The sequence below is a fragment of the Culex quinquefasciatus genome, chromosome 1, assembly GCF_015732765.1.
Source record: "Culex quinquefasciatus strain JHB chromosome 1, VPISU_Cqui_1.0_pri_paternal, whole genome shotgun sequence".
Classification (NCBI taxonomy): Eukaryota; Metazoa; Arthropoda; class Insecta; order Diptera; family Culicidae; genus Culex; species Culex quinquefasciatus.
The window spans coordinates 28,127,961-28,148,585 of NC_051861.1; the positions used below are offsets into that span (position 1 = coordinate 28,127,961).

A 20,625-nucleotide genomic window follows, 5' to 3' on the forward strand; every position below is an offset into this window, starting at 1 on the left:
GAAAGAGATGAGAACCAAAATCAATTTTTAAGGTGGATTTATCTCGCAAACGATACAGCTTTTCAAAAATTTAGGTAACGTTGTTTTTATTAAATCACTGAGTCATCATGCGTCTCCACTGCACAGTGGTCCAGATCGCAAAATTATGTGGAAAATTGAATTTTCTTGCCAATCCAAGCAACTTTGTCGAAAACACCGAAATTGTATCTCGTAATCTACGCCTTCAAATTTATAGAAAGCATCTGAGCAAACCTTAAAAAGCTATATGCATTTCCCTTGAAAATTAGAGTTTTTCAAATGAAGATATCTCGAGTCCAAAGAAAAACTTCCCTGAGATATTTTCAGCGTTTATAGTGCTAGATCTCCAAAGTTGGCTTCCGCCTTTTCGAGATATTTAGGTTTTAAATTTGCATCTTTTGTACCTTAAAATGGCTGTAACTTTTGATCTAAAAAGACTTGTCAAAAAATAAAAATGTTGGTTAACCCTGCATTGCCACGCACGAAAAACTAATTTTTGAAGGTTTGCTCAGATGCTTTCTATAAATTTGGTCGTAGAAGGCGTAGATTACGAGATACAATTTTGGTGTCTTGGATAAAGTTGCTTGAATTGGCAAGGCTAACAAGGGACCATCCACAAACCACGTGGACACTTTTTTGGGAATCTCCCCCCCCCCTCGTGGACAATTGTCCATACAAAAAAAAATCTTTTTTGTATGGAGCGTGGACAATCACCATACCCCCCCCCCCCCCCTTAACTGTCCACGTGGTTTATGGATGGTCCCCAACTTTCTAGAAGACAAAAAAAATCCAAAAATATTCCTGAAAAGTTAGATCTTAAAATACACCCCAACCGTGAACCACCCTAATTTCCAACTCTTTTGAAGACACCAAAGCTCCGAAACTTCACATTTTTTTCGGAAAATTCATTTCCACTTAATTTTGCGATTCGGACCACTGCACAGCGGTCCAGATCGCAAAATTAAGTGGAAAATGGATTTTCCGAAAAATGGTGACGTTTTGGAGCTTTGGTGTCTTCAGAAGAGTTGTTGCAAATAGAAAGGGGCAACTTTTGGATTGGTTGAAAATGAGGATGGTTCACGATTAGGGTGATTTTAAAAATCTAACTTTACAGGAATATTTTTGGGAATTTTTTCATCTTCTAGAAAGTTGTTGAGCTGGCCAATTAAAGCAACTTTGTCCAAGACACCAAAATTTTATCTCGTAATCTGCGCCTTCTATGACCTAATTTATAGAAAGCATCTGAGCAAACCTGCAAAAAACAGTTTTTTTAACTTAACAATTCAGGGTTAACTTTTAGAGAAAAGTAATATTCGGAGAACTTTTAGAGCTCTAAAAAACGAACATTTTCATTTTTTGACATGTCAATTTGGACTTAAGGGTCAAAAGTAACAGCCATTTTATGGTAAAAAAGATGCAAATTTAAAACTTAAATATCTCGAAAAGACGCAAGCCAAATTTTAAGCACCAGGTTGCATTTGAAAGAGGAGATCTAGCACTACAAACGCTGAAAAATCTCAGGGGTATTTTTCTTTAAACTCGAGATATCTTCATTTGAAAAGTCTAATTTTCAAGGGAAAACCATATGGGACCACCTAACGAAATTTGAAAATTGTTCAAATATATGTTTTCCATGTAATTTTTCCCGCTAAATCAGAATCTGCCCTCAGAATTGAGCTAAAGTGTCTTCAAATTGATATTTGACCATATTTTGGGTTTAAATGGAAACCCAAAATACGGCCAAAAATTGCTTTAATTGGCCAGCCCAACAACTTTCTAGAAGACGAAAAAAATCCCAAAAAATATTCCTGTAAAGTTAGATTTTCAAAATCACTTTTATCGTGAACCACCCTAATTTTCAACCAAACCAAAAGTTGCCCCTTTCCATTTGCAACAACTCTTCTGAAGACACCAAAGCTCCAAATCGTCACCATTTTTCGGAAAATCCATTTTCCACTTAATTTTACGATCTGCACCACTGTGCGCTGTGCACAAATTTTGGTACATTCACAATTATAGAAGATTAAATAGTCAACATTTTTTATAAATTTTATTCTACAAACTGAGCCTAAGTCAAATTTTATCACATCAAACCAAAGGATAACCCCATGCCACCGACCGAAGAGTTCACCCGACATGGAACTCTCTCGAAAAAGTTCGCGCGCCCTCCAGAAGAAAGATGCGCTTCTTCTGTACCCTATGTTGCATGATGGCTCTCGGTAAGTTACGATCTGCTGCTGCTGCCACCACTGCAACAACCAGCCACTTTTAGTCTAGTCCCCAAGTTGGCCGAGGAGCCCTCCAGGTTCAGTCGGTTGCGGTCGCTCAGAGCATTCGGTTGGAGTTCTTCTCTTCGTTCGTTCGGCTGGATTTGTTCGGTTTGTTAGTTATCCGTTTTGTGGGGGAGTACATCTGCGTGACAACGGTTTGTGGTGCGCTGCACAACCACGGCCAACTTCCAGGAACTAAGAGACACCTGCAGCGAGCATATTTGCATAACTCAGCACTGCGGAACGTTGGATTGTTTCAAAAAAAACAACAGTTTATTACCATTTGTGTTTGTGTCGTTGGCGGGTGAAAGAGGGGTCTGGCCCTGAAAAGGGTCCCGTGAATGCCAAGAACAAACCGATTGTGAAGAGAGAGTGATGTTATTTGCCGTGACTGATGGTATTGGCAAGAGGGAATTTGAACTCTGCGTGGAACAAGTACTCATGTGAGGGACCAACGTGTGTGGACTTTGGTGAAGAAAATGAACTCTAGGTGCTGGATCTTCCTGCTGTACTTTTTGCTGTCGGATAATGTCGTAGGTGAGTCTTGAATGGATAATGGATGCAGAATATATGCAAAAGAACTTTTTCCGAGGGTAGTACCCCAAAATAATGGGTTGAAACACTTAACTCAAATACTAATATTCATAAATGAAAAATAAGTTGCTCTAACAAAATACAATCTAGAATCAAATAGAATTCGCAATCTAAAGGTGGTCAGTTTGAGGCCTAAGAAAGGAAAGATTCTCGGTGGAAAATAAGGTTGGGCATAGCGTGGTTCACGTTTCTATGAAAAAGACAAAAGGTGTTATTTTGTCTTGCATCAACCGGAATTTCGTTCTTTTATGTCCCCAGAAGCACTCCTGAAAATTTGAGCCCATTTGGTAAGGTCTAGGAGCTCCAGTTTTAATTTGAAATTTATATGGGATTTTGATTTATTTTCCATGGGAAACTATCTTTTTTTACATTGTATTAGGATTTTTTTATAAATCGATGAAATGACTTGATTCTTATAGTAGGAGATAGGTTTTGAACTGGGGAATAACTTTGTAGAACATACCAACATGCTAGGAAGTGACCCTTTAAAGATACAGATACTTTTAGATGATGGCTTTTGAAGGGGCCAGCCACCATCTAAAAGTATCTGTATCTTTAAAGGGTCACTTCCTAGCATGTTGGTATGTTCCACAAAGTTATTCCCCAGTTCAAAACCTATCTCCTACTATAAGAATCAAGTCATTTCATCGATTTATAAAAAAAAATCCTAATACAATGTAAAAAAAGATAGTTTACCATGGAAAATAAATCAAAATTCCATATAAATTTCAAATTAAAACTGGAGCTCCTAGACCTTACCAAATTCAAATTTTCAGGAGTGCTTCTGGGACATAAAAGAACGAAATTCCGGTTGATGCAAGACAAAATAACAACTTTGTCTTTTCATAGAAACGTGAACCACGCTGTTGGGCACTCACTCTATACAAACCCATAATAATTAAATTCAAAAATATGCACATTTGTTATAAACTAGTTTAACCTATTATAAAACATTAGTTTTTTTGAAAAAATTAAAAACTGCGACTATTTTCAAACAACTATATATATTTATAACAACTATATGCAATTTATCAAAATTTCACTGGAGTACTTTTTGATTGCAAATTTTACATCGAAAAATGAAGTTGAAAGTTTTTTTCAACCAATATTTCGATTTAAAAAAACAGTATTGATTATAAAATTCATAACTCGGTCAAAGATTTTTTGCACAACCTGGAAATTTCTGAAAAGTTGGCATTTTATGTCCCCTAAAACATATAAAAAATAGTGTTTTTTTTGCAAATCAAGTTTTAGTGACAACAAGTTAAATAAAAAATCACGGATCATTTTTTTACCGTGTATCATTTTTTTCAGTGTAGTTCTTACCCATACCTACAACTTTGCAGAAAAAATTTCATTTTTGTATGGACAGCTGCCAAATTTGTAAGTAAAATTATATGGACAAACTAAAAAATACAAAAAAATCGAATGACGGAAATCTGAACTGTTCATTATTTGAAGATTTGCTTGCTTTATCTTGCAAGGCACTTGAAGACTTTAATTTTTCGAATAGTTAAACTTTTCAAAAAAAAAATTGCGCTTGACGACAATCTGAAAAGCTTAACTTTTGAAACCCAAATGAGTATTAAAATGATTTTTCAACAAACAGCAGGCAATTTCATCACTTCAGAAGACCACATAAAGTCAATTGTGTCACAACGGATTTTTTTTATGTTTCTATCCATTTTCTAACTTCTCTTGGAATCTTTTTTGTTACAAGGAATTAGAGACCGTTCCAAAAATTTTATTGCTGGAAATAAAGGTTTAGCAAGTTCCACAAATCATTTACTTACGTTAAGAAACTTAATTCGCTTTTTCAAAGTTAAAAAAAATCTAAAATTTTAGGTGATTGTTTGCGATCCCGAGAGGTATTGCAAAATGGTGGGGTAACAATTTTAGGATGTGAGACATAAGGTCGAATGGACAAAAGGTCGAATGCCAAAAGGTTGAAAGACGTAAGGTCGAATGGACAAAAGGTCGAAAGTGGACAAAAAGTCGAATGGACAAAACGTCGAAAGGACAAAACTGCCCTTGATCGCATAGATGTCCCATATGCATTTTCATCGATTTTGAGTTATTAATGCAGTTTGGTTCAAAATTGTGTGCTCTTTCGAAAGAGCCTATAACATCCAGTACTTTGTTCACGAAATCAGGTGGAAATCCAGGTTTTACGCGAAAACTTAACACATAGCCTTATGTATGGGACAAACTTCAAATGCGTTTTTCTCAGGTTGCTGTTTTTGCATATGGGACATTTATGCGAACATGGGCAGAAACGATCGATTATGAAAAATGAAACAAATAATTATAATTATAAACTTATACCAGATTTTTTTCTGTGAGTTAATCCTTGGTTTATCCATCCTTTTAGTAATGATCTTTTTTTAAATAAGCAGAATAATTTCAAAACCAGTGTTTGAGAAGATTTCCATTCTTCCAAACATGAGCAGTTCTTTGAAAAAAAAGTTCAACTTTTAAAATATTTTGGAAGTTTATTTTTATTTTTAAAAACAATATTTTCTTGTTTGTCGTAATATTTTTGTTTTCCATTCATTCAAACATGAGCAGTTCTTTGAAAAAAAAGTTCGGCTTCTGAAATATGTTGCAAGTTTGTTTTTATTTTTAAAAACAACCTATTCTTGATAGTCAAAATATTTCTGTGAGTTTTTCCAATCTTTCAAACATGAGCAGTTCTTTAAAACAAAAGTTCGACTTATACAATATTTTGGAAGTTTATTTTTATTGTAAATCAAAACAAGTTCTTGATTGTCAAAATATTTATCTGAGTTTTCCAGTCTATCAAATATGAGCAGTTCCTTTAAAAAAGTTCAACTTCTGAAATTTGTTGGAAGTTTATTTATATTTTCAAAAACAAGAAATTCTTGACTGCCAACATATTTTTATGAGTTTTTCCATTCTTTCAAACATGAGCAGTTCTTCCAAAAAAGTTCGACTTCTGAAATATTTTTTAAGTTTTTATTCAATTTTTAACAACCTTTTCTTGTTTGTCGTATTTAGGCTCAAATCAAAAGTTTTGTTTGGTAAAATGTTTTTTAAGTTCGACCTTTGTCCATTCGACATTTTGTCCACTTTCGACCTTCTGTCCATTCGACCATTTGTCCATTCGACCTTTTGGCATTCGACCTTATGTCTTTCGACCTTTTGTCATACATTCGCTATTTAAAGGTAAAATGAACTCAAAACCTTTTGAAATGCAAGTTATAACAAGGCTTATTCACAATTTATTAAAATTTATTTGAGCCTCCATGCGTCTCCTCACACAGTACTTTATATAAGAAAACATGTTTTATCTGAAAAATGCCACTTTCACCGATCGAAGATTTTGAGTCCAACATATTCTTAATCAGGAAGGTCAAACAAAACCTTCTATGTTTAAATCTCCCATGGGTCATCTCGATTTATAATATTTGCCATACCATGCGAGCATATTTTTAATAAAGTCTTGACCTTACCTTACCCTACCTTACTGACAAAATCTTTATCTTGAAACTTATCTGAATCTTGAAACGTATTGGAAAAATTAAATAAATCTTTCCAATGTATCCACTGTTTACGATACTCAAAGCTGTTATTTCGATAAAAGCACAAAATGTAGAGCATTCTTCGATTTTCATGAAACTTTATTGTAATGGATGATACTGATTACAATTTCATTTCCTCTTTTAAAAAGAGAAATGAAAATCCACCAATTATGAATGATATGGTTTTCCGCTTGAACCACCAAGCGTTCCCATCTTCATATCATTAAAAGGAGACGCGTGGTACTTACAACAAAAATAAACCATCCACTTTAACGACTCCCAGGTCTTTGTGGTCTCTATTGCAAGTTTCTGCTCGAACCTTGAAGTACATAGGCTTGAATGGGAGACCACCCAAACCTCTTTTACTCCAAGGAACCTTCCACCCCAGGGTTCGAACTGACGACCTTTGGATTGCGAGTCCAACCAGGTTTGGTTTGGTGTGATGATTGTTTTTATAGCGGGGAGACGTCTCCCATACCTGGAATGACTTAACGGCCAGACAACAACCAAGGCCGGTACCGACGTTTTACTTCCTCATCCGATGGAAGGTTGGAGCAGATGGGAATGGGGATGGCAAAGCGGACAGCGTAACCATTCGGCCACGCACTGCCACTGCCAGGACAAATTACTTGAGCAAACCAAATTTCTAACAGGAATTATTTCTCCATCTTTCAGGTCGAACCCGCTCAATCCGTAACATCTACAGCCAAAAGTGTGCATCCCGGCTGGAATCAGCGCTCGATACCACCCTGAGACGAAGTCAACAGAGGTCTGGTTCAGGGGTAATATTTTTTTACGAATTCAACACAAAGATTCTTTAAATTTTAATGATTTTCACTTTTGCAGTCCCTGATCGACTTCTCCGACAGTGGCCCCCAGCGGCAAGCCCTGTTCAACCGATCTCCGTACAACAGCTACGATGATGACATCGAGCAGATCGTGTCCGAGTACAAGCATAAGTTCAACGGTCACAAGTACCACCCTGGAATGGGTGGAACCGGTGGCGGTGGCTTCTTCCCGCCAACTCCATCGACAACAGCGTCGGGCGTAACGTCGACGGCCCAGGTTGAGGTGGCCAATCTTAGGGTAAGAATTCCGCAAAATTTGCGCTGGGTAGTCGTGGATCGGTGTAAGTTTGTCGAGCAGAACCGGACGCTGGACACGAAGTTGGAGTTTCCGGATCTGCAGATCAGTGGCCGGGTGATCATGCATCCGACTGGCGGTCGCTGTGATATGATCTTGAGGCTAAGGCGGGCGGGGATTGAGTTCCGGACGATCCCGCTGCTGCCGAGTGGGCTTGGGGAACGCAGCAGGACGGCGAATGTCCGCACAGATTCCCACTTTTCCGAGCCGGGCTTCATTTCGGTGTTTGCCCACAGCTGTGAAGGTCCGACCGGGATCAAGTACCGGATCAACTCGAAACGGCGCCACTTCCTGTCCAAGTATCCAACAACGACCGGTTACGATGGGTTCTACAACCGGAACGAGTTCACCGGCAACGAGTACCAACGGAACATGGAGCACAAGCGATCGCTAAACTTTGGCGGAGAAGACGACGGACTGACGGAACGGGACATCTTCAAGCTAACCGACGGTGATTCCCTCTTTCTATCGCCCTCTATGAGCACCATGGTGGACATGTCCGAGGAGTCCCAGTCGGGTGGTACCGCGGAAGCCGGAGATTCGGCCTCGCGAACCATCTACTCCGAGCGGAATCCGTTTGCCTACAGTGCCTATGCTGGCAATGGCGCCGGATGGCAAACGGTCGAAACGAACGAAGCCCTCGACGAGGCGTACTCGAACGAGATCGACAATCTCTTCTCCAAGGGAGTCCGCGGACTGTTGACGACTTACATGCAAAAGGCCCTGCAGCCGGCCATTAAAGAGACGCTTATGGAAAGTATGGGATACACGTTGTCGTACGGGTGAGAAGCAATGATTGGTAATAATAAAGGTCTAATTTATTTTAAAGTTTTTTCCCCCTGGAGATGAATCCTGGGGAAATGTGTATGATTACGATGACATTTCCAAAGATTCATATTGATGATTATACAGTAGTTGTTCGGGCTGCTTTTTAACTGGACGCTCGATAACTGGGCCGTAGCAGACAAATGTCAAAAAACCAAAACAAATCGAAATGACCGAGGGGTTGGAAGATGTAAAAATCAAGTTCAATAACTAAAAAAAAACTTTTTTCATGCATTAAACAAATTTCAAGTCACAATTATAAAAAAAACGTTACTTAATCCACCGGAAGGTGGTTGCTGCCTTCCTCCTAAAAGCCTTGACACCACACACTACGAAAGCTTTGGCTAACGCTTACTTAGTAAAGACACTATACATCTGAGTGCTGCCATCTAGGTATGATAAATTTAATGAACCATTTGAAAGCACTGCAGTGTTTGTGTGCGTGCACTGAGCGTAAAGTTCCGACAGCTATCCGCCGGAGCTTTCAAATTATGTAAATAATGACCCTTTTTAGTATCAACCAAAACAGTTTTTCGAACATATCTTTTAAAGTACTGCACCAAGCCGGATGAAATTTAAAAAAGACTTAAAGAACCTGAAGGCAAATCCAAAAACATAGATCCGGACAAAATCGGTCGAGCCAGTTCCGAGAAAAGTGAGTGAGAAAAAAAATTCTACGTCCATCCACACGCACAGACATTTGCTCAGAATTTGATTCTGAGTCGATATGTATACGTAAAGGTATATCTGGGAGGCTTATTTAAAAAGTTCAATTTTTGAGTGATTTTATAGCCTTGCCTCAGTGAGGTGAGGAAGGCAAAATAAGAAGTAAACATGGTAAACAATTTGAGTAATTTTTATTTTTTTGTTTCATCAGGAAAATATCATGCATTGGTGGTCCCCTCGTAATTTTTGTTCAGCCTAGTTAGCGAGCAGCATTCGGTAACTGGGCTACGTTCTCAGCCCAGTTCAGCGTTGCCACATGTACAGATTTATCTGTCATGGTACAGATTTTCAGCAAAGATTTGAGTACAGAATCTGTACGTACAGATGACAGATATTTGGGTCACCGTACTGATTTGTACAGATTTTCAGATAAAACAGATTCTTTCTCAAAATGATATTATTGAATAGTTAAGTTATTGCAATTATCTCAACATTTAAAAACTTTTCATTGATTAAATCATTTTTTGCAAAAAAAAGTTTAATAATAAAAATTATCTTTTTAGCATTCCATACTTTACATGCACTAAATTTGAAACATATTTACAACCGCCTTGTAGTTGCCTGAATATTAAAAAAATTAATCCTCGTTTTACAAAACATTTGTTATTTATTTGTTTCTTGAAAGATAACGCCATTATGTCACATTAAACTATTTAATAAATGGAATCTGGTCAAAGTAAATTTTATTGAAAGTTTTCGATAAATCATGTTTTGCACCATCAACTGGGTCAATCGGGACTGCAGTCTGTATGAATATGGATTACAGTCTAACTTAGATTATTTAATTCTTAAATTCCTGAATTCTTAAATTCTGAAATTCTAAAATTCTGAAATTATGAAATTTTGAAATTCTAAAATTCTGAAATTCTGAAATTCTGAAATTCTGAAATTCTGAAATTCTGAAATTCTGAAATTCTGAAATTCTGAAATTCTGAAATTCTGAAATTCTAAAGTTCTTAAATTCTTAAATTATTAAATTCTTAAATTCTTAAATTCTCAAATTCTTAAATTCTTAAATTCTTAAATTCTTAAATTCTTAAATTCTTAAATTCTTAAATTCTTAAATTCTTAAATTCTTAAATTCTTAAATTCTTAAATTCTTAAATTCTTAAATTCTTAATTTTAAATTCTTAAATTCTTAAATTCTTAAATTCTTAAATTCTTAAATTCTTAAATTCTTAAATTCTTAAATTCTTAAATTCTTAAATTCTTAAATTCTTAAATTCTTAAATTCTTAAATTCTTAAATTCTTAAATTCTTAAATTCTTAAATTCTTAAATTCTTAAATTCTTAAATTCTTAAATTCTTAAATTCTTAAATTCTTAAATTCTTAAATTCTTAATTCTTAAATTCTTAAATTCTTAAATTCTTAAATTCTTAAATTCTTAAATTCTTAAATTCTTAAATTCTTAAATTCTTAAATTCTTAAATTCTTAAATTCTTAAATTCTTAAATTCTTAAATTCTTAAATTCTTAAATTCTTAAATTCTTAAATTCTTAAATTCTTAAATTCTTAAATTCTTAAATTCTTAAATTCTTAAATTCTTAAATTCTTAAATTCTTAAATTCTTAAATTCTTAAATTCTTAAATTCTTAAATTCTTAAATTCTTAAATTCTTAAATTCTTAAATTCTTAAATTCTTAAATTCTTAAATTCTTAAATTCTTAAATTCATAAATGCTTTAATTCTTGAATTCTTAAATTCTTTGATATTTTTTTAAATTTTAAATCTGGGTATGATTTGAAATTCTAGATTTTAATTAAGAATTTTAAATTTTTTGGATTATAATTTTGAATTTGAAGGATTTTGAAGATATGAATTATTGAATTATATTATTTTAATTTTATTAATTTTTAATTATTAGAATTTTAAAGCTTTGAATTTGTTTTTTTTTTTAAATTTTGTTTTGTTTATATATTTCTTTTTATTTTTTTAATCTTAGATTTTTTTTAGTTTTAATATTTGTATTTTTGAATCTGTGTGTTTATGGATTTTCTCTTTGGTTTACTTCTTTTCAAGCAAAATACAAACTCCTTTCTTTTAATTTCAAGATTCTGCTTTGTGAGATTCGGCATCAAAAGGCAATTCGGAATTTTCAATATTATAATATCGATTACAAAATTATTGATACATTTATGACTTTCAGTTGCAATAAAATAAACAAATTCTGAATATTTAAGTTTTTTCACTAGAACTTTTGCAAACAAACATCGCGCGAAGTAACGTCACGCGAAGAAACGTCTTTCCTTGGCCGTTTCTTGGGTGTTTTTTTATATGGAGTTTTGCGTTCCTTCCGAGCTGCATATCAGCGTTTAGTGTTGTCATAAGATTGTTCAAAATGCATGTTAAAAAAAAAGTTTTTTACAAAAAATATACCGTACAGATAATGGTACAGATATTCGCCATGCTTGGTGCAGATAAGACAGATTTTTGGACCCTCTGATACAGACGAGCATGTGGTAACACTGGCCCAGTTACCGAACAAGTACTGTACTATGTTTCTTTTCCAGAAGCATTTTTTTCAATTTTACTTGTTCGTTAGACACTTTTTTAGTTTGTACCCCGTTGGTTGGTCAAAATCTGGGTGCTGAAAAGACAGAATGCGTAACGTGATTTTCGAATGCTTCCCACTAATACATCTGCACTACAGCTGTAAACATAAACAATGTGGCAGGCTATGTTCAAGCTCAAGCGTGACATATTTTTTGCTGCTGAAATGATTTGTTTTGATTTTTGTTAAATCTGTTCATGTTTAAATTTTCGTGAAAAAATAAGGCTGGTACAAATATTTTTAAAAGTTTTTGTCAACCCCCAAATTGGCCCGAAAAATCAGGGGCAAAAAAATAACTATTTTTACAATAAACTTCAAAATTTCAATGAAAATTCAAGTGCAACCAGCTGAAATCTAATTAAAATACATTCTTCTGCGTTTTAAATCATTTTTAGCATGTTTGGGTTTATTACAAAATCTTATGATTTTTTGAAAATTTTCGATGCAAAATCTTTTTTTTCGATACAATTTTTGTTTTTGTCAGATCTTAGATTTTTGAAAACTAATGATTGCAAAACAACTGAACTAGTGTAAAATGCATTTTAAAACACTTTTTTCATTAAAATGTGAAGACTATGGCTTGTTATTTAAATTTTTATATTTTTATTTTTGCCCCCTTGACCTCGGCTAGGGCCGGAGGACAAAAACTTTTTTAAATATTTGCATCGGCCTAAAGGGCTTCACACCTATTTATGTTCGTAGACTAATCGATGGGCGGCCTAAAGAGGACTTTTTGATTTCCACGTGACGAAACATTGCGTCAGAAGTGTGTGGAATTTTGTGAATCAGAAGAACAACCGAATTGAAGTTCCGAGATTGTGTATTTTTGAAGCGCAGTGATAATGTTGGAGGTAGATTATTCAATATTATTTGGAATGTGCCATTCATAGTTAAAGTTATTGATAATTCGTCGCTAACATTTCAAAAAGCGTCATAAACGTAAGTTTTGCGTGAGACATAGCGCTTATTGAAATGTTAGCGACGAATTTACCCAATCTCGATTTCTACCCTTTTCTTAAGATTTGTTTACTTCGAATACCTCAAAAGCCCGACGCCACTGACAAAACAAATTGTAGATCGATTACAATACTTGCCACTTCTTGGTATCATTTTGCGAACAGTAAATTGGTTCCGCTATGACAGTTCTAAATTGAGACCGCTTTGCGAACCACTATTCTGCACCCAGGTCAAAATCAAACTAAAAAGTGACCAACTGTTATTGCACTAATAAACATTGATTTTTTTTAAACAAAATACTGGATTTCAAGACTATTTTATCAAGAGCAGCAAAACACTGCCTCTAAATTGCTTGTTCCATAATTGTAACATCCACAACTACGAAACAACTCATTTTAACTGAAATTTCAACCAAAAAAAGATGATCATACTATTTAAAAAAAAAGCATAGTTAACATTAAAATTTATTGGTTTCAGCGTTTGTAACTAGCTAGTCACTATTTTGTTGAAAATTTGCACTTCTGGAGAGAACCCAAGTTTATTTAAACTTGTAATAAAATCGTGTTCCGTGTTTGTGGATTTCACAGGTCAATGTTTTTCTTCAAAAATATTTAATTAACACCTAAACTCCCATGCTCGAGAAAACGGGGGAATTCCCTTACAAATTTCCCCTTTTTCTCGAGCTTGGGAGCTTAGGTGTTAAACGCATCAGTCGATATATTACAAAAAAATGTTCGCAAAGAAAGTTAAAAGCGAATCATCATGTCCAATTATCGATTTTCTATTTATTTTTTTACATTGGCCGATCTGTAAACTGTTCGAATATGTGGGATGACTGTACTAATATTACAGTCATGCCCCGGTTTTGCACGCCACGGTTTTGCACTGCCCCGGTTTTGATTCGTACAGCTGCCTCGGTTAAGCACGGCCCAGTGCTTAACTGAAACACAGAGCTCATGGGATTTTGGCTTTATGGGAGACATTGGCTTTAAACGTGTGAAAAATCATGTAAAAAATATAGTGTTTTAGAATCGTGATGATGTCAGCTATCCATAAAAATTATAATTTCATGAAAATTTTCACAAAAATACGTATTTTTCCTGTATTTTGAAAGTGCAATTTTTCTCGAAAAAATACTCAAAATTATTGTTATTGCAATATGGGTATTCAATGATTGGATTTTTTCATACATTTCGAATGTTTAACCAATTTAAAAAAAAAAAAAAAACACTAAAAATTTTCTCAAAACTACGTATTTTCGAAAAAAAATACTCAAAATTTCAGTTTTTAAAATATGGGTATCAAATGATCGGGATTTTTTCATACATTTCGAATGTAATAACAACTTATCTGGAAAACACTAAAAAAATTACAAAACTACGTATTTTCAAAAAAAACTCAAAATTTCAGTTTTTACAATATGGATATTAAACGATCAGGATTTTTTCATACATTTTGAATGTTATAACAACATTTTTTTAAAATACTAAAAAATTTCACAAAACTACGAATTTTCGAAAAAAATACTCAACATTTCTGTTTTTACAATATGGGTATCAAACGATCGGGAATTTTTCATACATTTCGAATGCAATAACAACATATTTTAAAAAAACTCAAGATTTTCACAAAACTACGTTTTTTTCGAAAAAAATACTCAAATTTCAGTTTTACAATATGGGTATCAAACGATCAGGATTTTTTCATAAATTTAGAATGTGATAACAAAATTTTTTACAAAATCTTCAAAATTTTCACTAAACTACGAATTTTCGAAAAAATACTCAGAATTTCAGTTTTTACAATATGGTTATCAAACGATCAGGATTTTTTCATGATACCCATATTGTAAAAACTGACATTTTGAGTGTTTTTTTTTTTCAAAAATACGTAGTTTTGTGAAAATTTTGAGTATTTTCAAAAATATGTTATAACATTCGAAATGTATGAAAAAATCCTGATCTTTTGATACCCATATTGTAAAAACTGCAATTTTGGGTATTTAAAAAAAATGTTATTACATTCGAAATTTATGAAAAAATCCTGATCATTTGATACCCATATACTGCCCCTGATCGCATAAATGTTCCATATGCATTTTCATCAACTTCGAGTTATTGATGCAGTTTGGTTCAAAATCGTGTGCTCTTTCAAAAGAGTACTTTGTTCTAGAAACCAGGAGGAAATCCAGTTTTTCGCGAAAACTTAACACGTAGCCTTATGTATGGGACAAACTTTAAATGCGTTTTTCTCAGCTTGATGTTTTTGCATATGGGACATTTATGCGAACATGGGCAGTATAGCAAAAACAATATATTTTTGGTTTCTTTAGAGAAATAAAAATGCATTTTCAAACTACAGGAAAAATACGTATTTTTGTGAAAATTTTCATGACATTATAATTTTAATATACAGCTGTTATCATCCCGATTCCAAAACACTATAATATATTTATGTTTGCATGATTTATCATAAGTTTATAGCCAATGCCTCCCATATAAAGACAATCAGCACACTAAACCAAGCCTGCTCCGGTGGAATCGCTGGCGGCGGTTGGACTCGCAGTCCAAAGCATCAGTTATTTTGAACAAAAGTAAAAAAAAAATCCTAGTACCCGGGAATTCCCGGAAAATAGCAAAATTCAACTCTCTATTCCCGGGAAATTGAAAATCTCGTGAATCGTAACCTGAATATTTTTGAAAAAAATAAATAAAGTGCACGTGTTGCTGGGGACTCCAAAATTCATGCTTCTAATAGAATTAAATCTGCACAGTCATTTTGTAAATTTTTGTAGGTCAGTGTAATCTTCAAATAAGCTTAACAAAAAGACTAGTTTTTGTGTATGACCGTTTGGGTTAAGATGAAAAAGGCCCTTTGAAAGTAGCATACTTACAACTTCATCAGATTAATTGTAAGCATAAGCATAAGCATAAGCATAGGTGCCCACCCGCAGTTGCTACTCCGTTATTGACCAGGACCTCCAGAAGTTACATCCACGAGCCGTGGAAGATAAGTGGGTGCTATCTTTCCTCGCTTCGCAACTTCTCAAAGGCCCCTATCATGCTGATCAATACCGGCGCCGGCCACGACCAGTGGTAGGGTCACGGGGAAGTGGATGGGAATGTTAGTCCGATACTTGAGTGATAGAGACCGCCCAATCGACTGCTTCTCCGACAAAGTATCACATGAGTTTTGAGGGGTTAGTAGATGGGTATGAGGTCAGGATTCACGAGTGGCAGTGATGTGACCATGAGCATTTTGTTTATCGGTTGAAATTTAAAATCTTAGGCAGCCGGCTGCGGAAAGATAAATAATTGATTATTTAAAAGTTTGTTTTAATCGAACGCGTGCCAACCGAGCGGTAGTGCTATGGGCTGGACTTATCAGTATATTTTTACTGTTGGTACAATTAAGATAACGCGAGCAAATGTCAAAAATAGTAGATGAGTTAATACTAAAGCTGCCAGTTGGAATAAATTATTACGATCAACGAATATAAACGAAAAGAAAACAGGACACCACGTAACCGATTGTAATGAAATTAAAACAATAACTTAAACGAACTTAACCGGCGGCGTGCCTTCCTATCAACGATGATAAAGAAGGACTTATAAATTTAAAATATAAAAAGACTCCAAAAATACGTTGCATAGTAACCGCGAAGTCCCGCTACTCACAATCGAATCCGAAAGATAGCTATCTAGAATTTTAAATATAGTATTAATTCGACCGCGATCCTCCAGAAATTCTTCGTCGGCGTGCCTTCCGATCAACGGTGATGTAAGAAGGGCTTTATTCATTAAAATGATTTATATCATAAGCCTTAAAACATATTCGTCGGCGTGCCTTCCGATCATCGATGATATAGAAAGGACTTAATCCAGCAATACGATTTGCTTGTCTCGAAAAAAAAAAAGAATTCGGATCGTTTCTATCGAAAACTATGTAAAGAGGACAAAAATAAACTCATTGGCCAACGAACGCGCGAACTAAAAATAAAGAAAAAAGAAGAAGACCAATCACCCCATGCACACAAACAACGACACAAAAGAGATGAAAACAACACGAATCAGAAGAAATCCAATCACCCCATGTACACAAATAGCGACACAAAAGAGATGGAAAATAACACGAAAAAACACCGCGTCCACACAGGCACCGCACTACTGATGCCATTATTTAATTATAATGACCAATCACCCCATGCACTCGAACAGCGACACAAAAGAGACGGAAAATAACACGAGAAAACAGGACTGAGCGTCCACACAGGCACCGCACTACTGATGCCATTATTTAATTATAATGACCAATCACCCCATGCACTCGAACAGCGACACAAAAGAGACGGAAAATAACACGAGAAAACAGGACTGAGCGTCCACACAGGCACCGCACTACTGATGCCATTATTTAATTATAATGACCAATCACCCCATGCACTCGAACAGCGACATAAAAGAGACGGAAAATAACACGAAAAACAGGACTGAGCGTCCACACAGGCACCGCACTACTGATGCCATTATTTAATTATAATGACCAATCACCCCATGCTCTCGAACAGCGACACAAAAGAGACGGAAAATAACACGAGAAAACAGGACTGAGCGTCCACACAGGCACCGCACTACTGATGCCATTATTTAATTATAATGACCAATCACCCCATGCACTCGAACAGCGACATAAAAGAGACGGAAAATAACACGAAAAAACAGGACTGAGCGTCCACACAGGCACCGCACTACTGATGCCATTATTTAATTATAATGACCAATCACCCCATGCACTCGAACAGCGACACAAAAGAGACGGAAAATAACACGAGAAAACAGGACTGAGCGTCCACACAGGCACCGCACTACTGATGCCATTATTTAATTATAATGACCAATCACCCCATGCACTCGAACAGCGACATAAAAGAGACGGAAAATAAGACGAAAAAACAGGACTGAGCGTCCACACAGGCACCGCACTACTGATGCCATTATTTAATTATAATGACCAATCACCCCATGCTCTCGAACAGCGACACAAAAGAGACGGAAAATAACACGAGAAAACAGGACTGAGCGTCCACACAGGCACCGCACTACTGATGCCATTATTTAATTATAATGACCAATCACCCCATGCACTCGAACAGCGACATAAAAGAGACGGAAAATAACACGAAAAAACAGGACTGAGCGTCCACACAGGCACCGCACTACTGATGCCATTATTTAATTATAATGACCAATCACCCCATGCTCTCGAACAGCGACACAAAAGAGACGGAAAATAACACGAGAAAACAGGACTGAGCGTCCACACAGGCACCGCACTACTGATGCCATTATTTAATTATAATGACCAATCACCCCATGCACTCGAACAGCGACATAAAAGAGACGGAAAATAACACGAAAAACAGGACTGAGCGTCCACACAGGCACCGCACTACTGATGCCATTATTTAATTATAATGACCAATCACCCCATGCACTCGAACAGCGACACAAAAGAGACGGAAAATAACACGAGAAAACAGGACTGAGCGTCCACACAGGCACCGCACTACTGATGCCATTATTTAATTATAATGACCAATCACCCCATGCACTCGAACAGCGACACAAAAGAGACGGAAAATAACACGAGAAAACAGGACTGAGCGTCCACACAGGCACCGCACTACTGATGCCATTATTTAATTATAATGACCAATCACCCCATGCACTCGAACAGCGACATAAAAGAGACGGAAAATAACACGAAAAAACAGGACTGAGCGTCCACACAGGCACCGCACTACTGATGCCATTATTTAATTATAATGACCAATCACCCCATGCTCTCGAACAGCGACACAAAAGAGACGGAAAATAACACGAGAAAACAGGACTGAGCGTCCACACAGGCACCGCACTACTGATGCCATTATTTAATTATAATGACCAATCACCCCATGCACTCGAACAGCGACATAAAAGAGACGGAAAATAACACGAAAAAACAGGACTGAGCGTCCACACAGGCACCGCACTACTGATGCCATTATTTAATTATAATGACCAATCACCCCATGCACTCGAACAGCGACACAAAAGAGACGGAAAATAACACGAGAAAACAGGACTGAGCGTCCACACAGGCACCGCACTACTGATGCCATTATTTAATTATAATGACCAATCACCCCATGCACTCGAACAGCGACATAAAAGAGACGGAAAATAACACGAAAAAACAGGACTGAGCGTCCACACAGGCACCGCACTACTGATGCCATTATTTAATTATAATGACCAATCACCCCATGCACTCGAACAGCGACACAAAAGAGACGGAAAATAACACGAGAAAACAGGACTGAGCGTCCACACAGGCACCGCACTACTGATGCCATTATTTAATTATAATGACCAATCACCCCATGCACTCGAACAGCGACACAAAAGAGACGGAAAATAACACGAGAAAACAGGACTGAGCGTCCACACAGGCACCGCACTACTGATGCCATTATTTAATTATAATGACCAATCACCCCATGCACTCGAACAGCGACACAAAAGAGACGGAAAATAACACGAGAAAACAGGACTGAGCGTCCACACAGGCACCGCACTACTGATGCCATTATTTAATTATAATGACCAATCACCCCATGCACTCGAACAGCGACACAAAAGAGACGGAAAATAACACGAGAAAACAGGACTGAGCGTCCACACAGGCACCGCACTACTGATGCCATTATTTAATTATAATGACCAATCACCCCATGCACTCGAACAGCGACATAAAAGAGACGGAAAATAACACGAAAAACAGGACTGAGCGTCCACACAGGCACCGCACTACTGATGCCATTATTTAATTATAATGACCAATCACCCCATGCACTCGAACAGCGACACAAAAGAGACGGAAAATAACACGAAAAAACAGGACTGAGCGTCCACACAGGCACCGCACTACTGATGCCATTATTTAATTATAATGACCAATCACCCCATGCACTCGAACAGCGACACAAAAGAGACGGAAAATAACACGAGAAAACAGGACTGAGCGTCCACACAGGCACCGCACTACTGATGCCATTATTTAATTATAATGACCAATCACCCCATGCACTCGAACAGCGACACAAAGAGACGGAAAATAACACGAAAAAACAGGACTGAGCGTCCACACAGGCACCGCACTACTGATGCCATTATTTAATTATAATGACCAATCACCCCATGCACTCGAACAGCGACATAAAAGAGACGGAAAATAACACGAAAAAACAGGACTGAGCGTCCACACAGGCACCGCACTACTGATGCCATTATTTAATTATAATGACCAATCACCCCATGCACTCGAACAGCGACACAAAGAGACGGAAAATAACACGAGAAAACAGGACTGAGCGTCCACACAGGCACCGCACTACTGATGCCATTATTTAATTATAATGACCAATCACCCCATGCACTCGAACAGCGACACAAAGAGACGGAAAATAACACGAGAAAACAGGACTGAGCGTCCACACAGGCACCGCACTACTGATGCCATTATTTAATTATAATGACCAATCACCCCATGCACTCGAACAGCGACACAAAAGAGACGGAAAATAACACGAGAAAACAGGACTGAGCGTCCACACAGGCACCGCACTACTGATGCCATTATTTAATTATAATGACCAATCACCCCATGCACTCGAACAGCGACATAAAAGAGACGGAAAATAACACAAAAAACAGGACTGAGCGTCCACACAGGCACCGCACTACTGATGCCATTATTTAATTATAATGACCAATCACCCCATGCACTCGAACAGCGACACAAAAGAGACGGAAAATAACACGAGAAAACAGGACTGAGCGTCCACACAGGCACCGCACTACTGATGCCATTATTTAATTATAATGACCAATCACCCCATGCACTCGAACAGCGACACAAAAGAGACGGAAAATAACACGAGAAAACAGGACTGAG

General features: G+C 36.5%; 1 protein-coding gene across 1 annotated transcript; it reads left to right on the plus strand.

The window, feature by feature from the left end:
* The first annotated feature begins 2,344 nt into the window (after positions 1-2,344).
* LOC6042024 lies at positions 2,345-8,371 on the plus strand. The gene is made up of 3 exons (XM_038249850.1): positions 2,345-2,825; positions 7,100-7,206; positions 7,271-8,371. Exons 1-3 carry the CDS (start codon positions 2,768-2,770, stop codon positions 8,351-8,353), a joined length of 1,248 nt encoding a protein of 415 aa, XP_038105778.1. The 5' UTR covers positions 2,345-2,767; the 3' UTR covers positions 8,354-8,371.
* The last annotated feature ends 12,254 nt before the right edge of the window (positions 8,372-20,625 follow it).

What these genes read in the sequence shown, in the direction of transcription:
- LOC6042024 (XM_038249850.1), top strand. Translation starts at nt 2,768, where the DNA reads ATGAACTCTAGGTGCTGGATCTTCCTGCTGTACTTTTTGCTGTCGGAT. An exon ending in GCTGTCGGATAATGTCGTAG is followed by an intron (nt 2,826 to 7,099) that starts GTGAGTCTTGAA and finishes TCCATCTTTCAG; the next exon opens with GTCGAACCCGCTCAATCCGT. An exon ending in AACAGAGGTCTGGTTCAGGG is followed by an intron (nt 7,207 to 7,270) that starts GTAATATTTTTT and finishes TCACTTTTGCAG; the next exon opens with TCCCTGATCGACTTCTCCGA.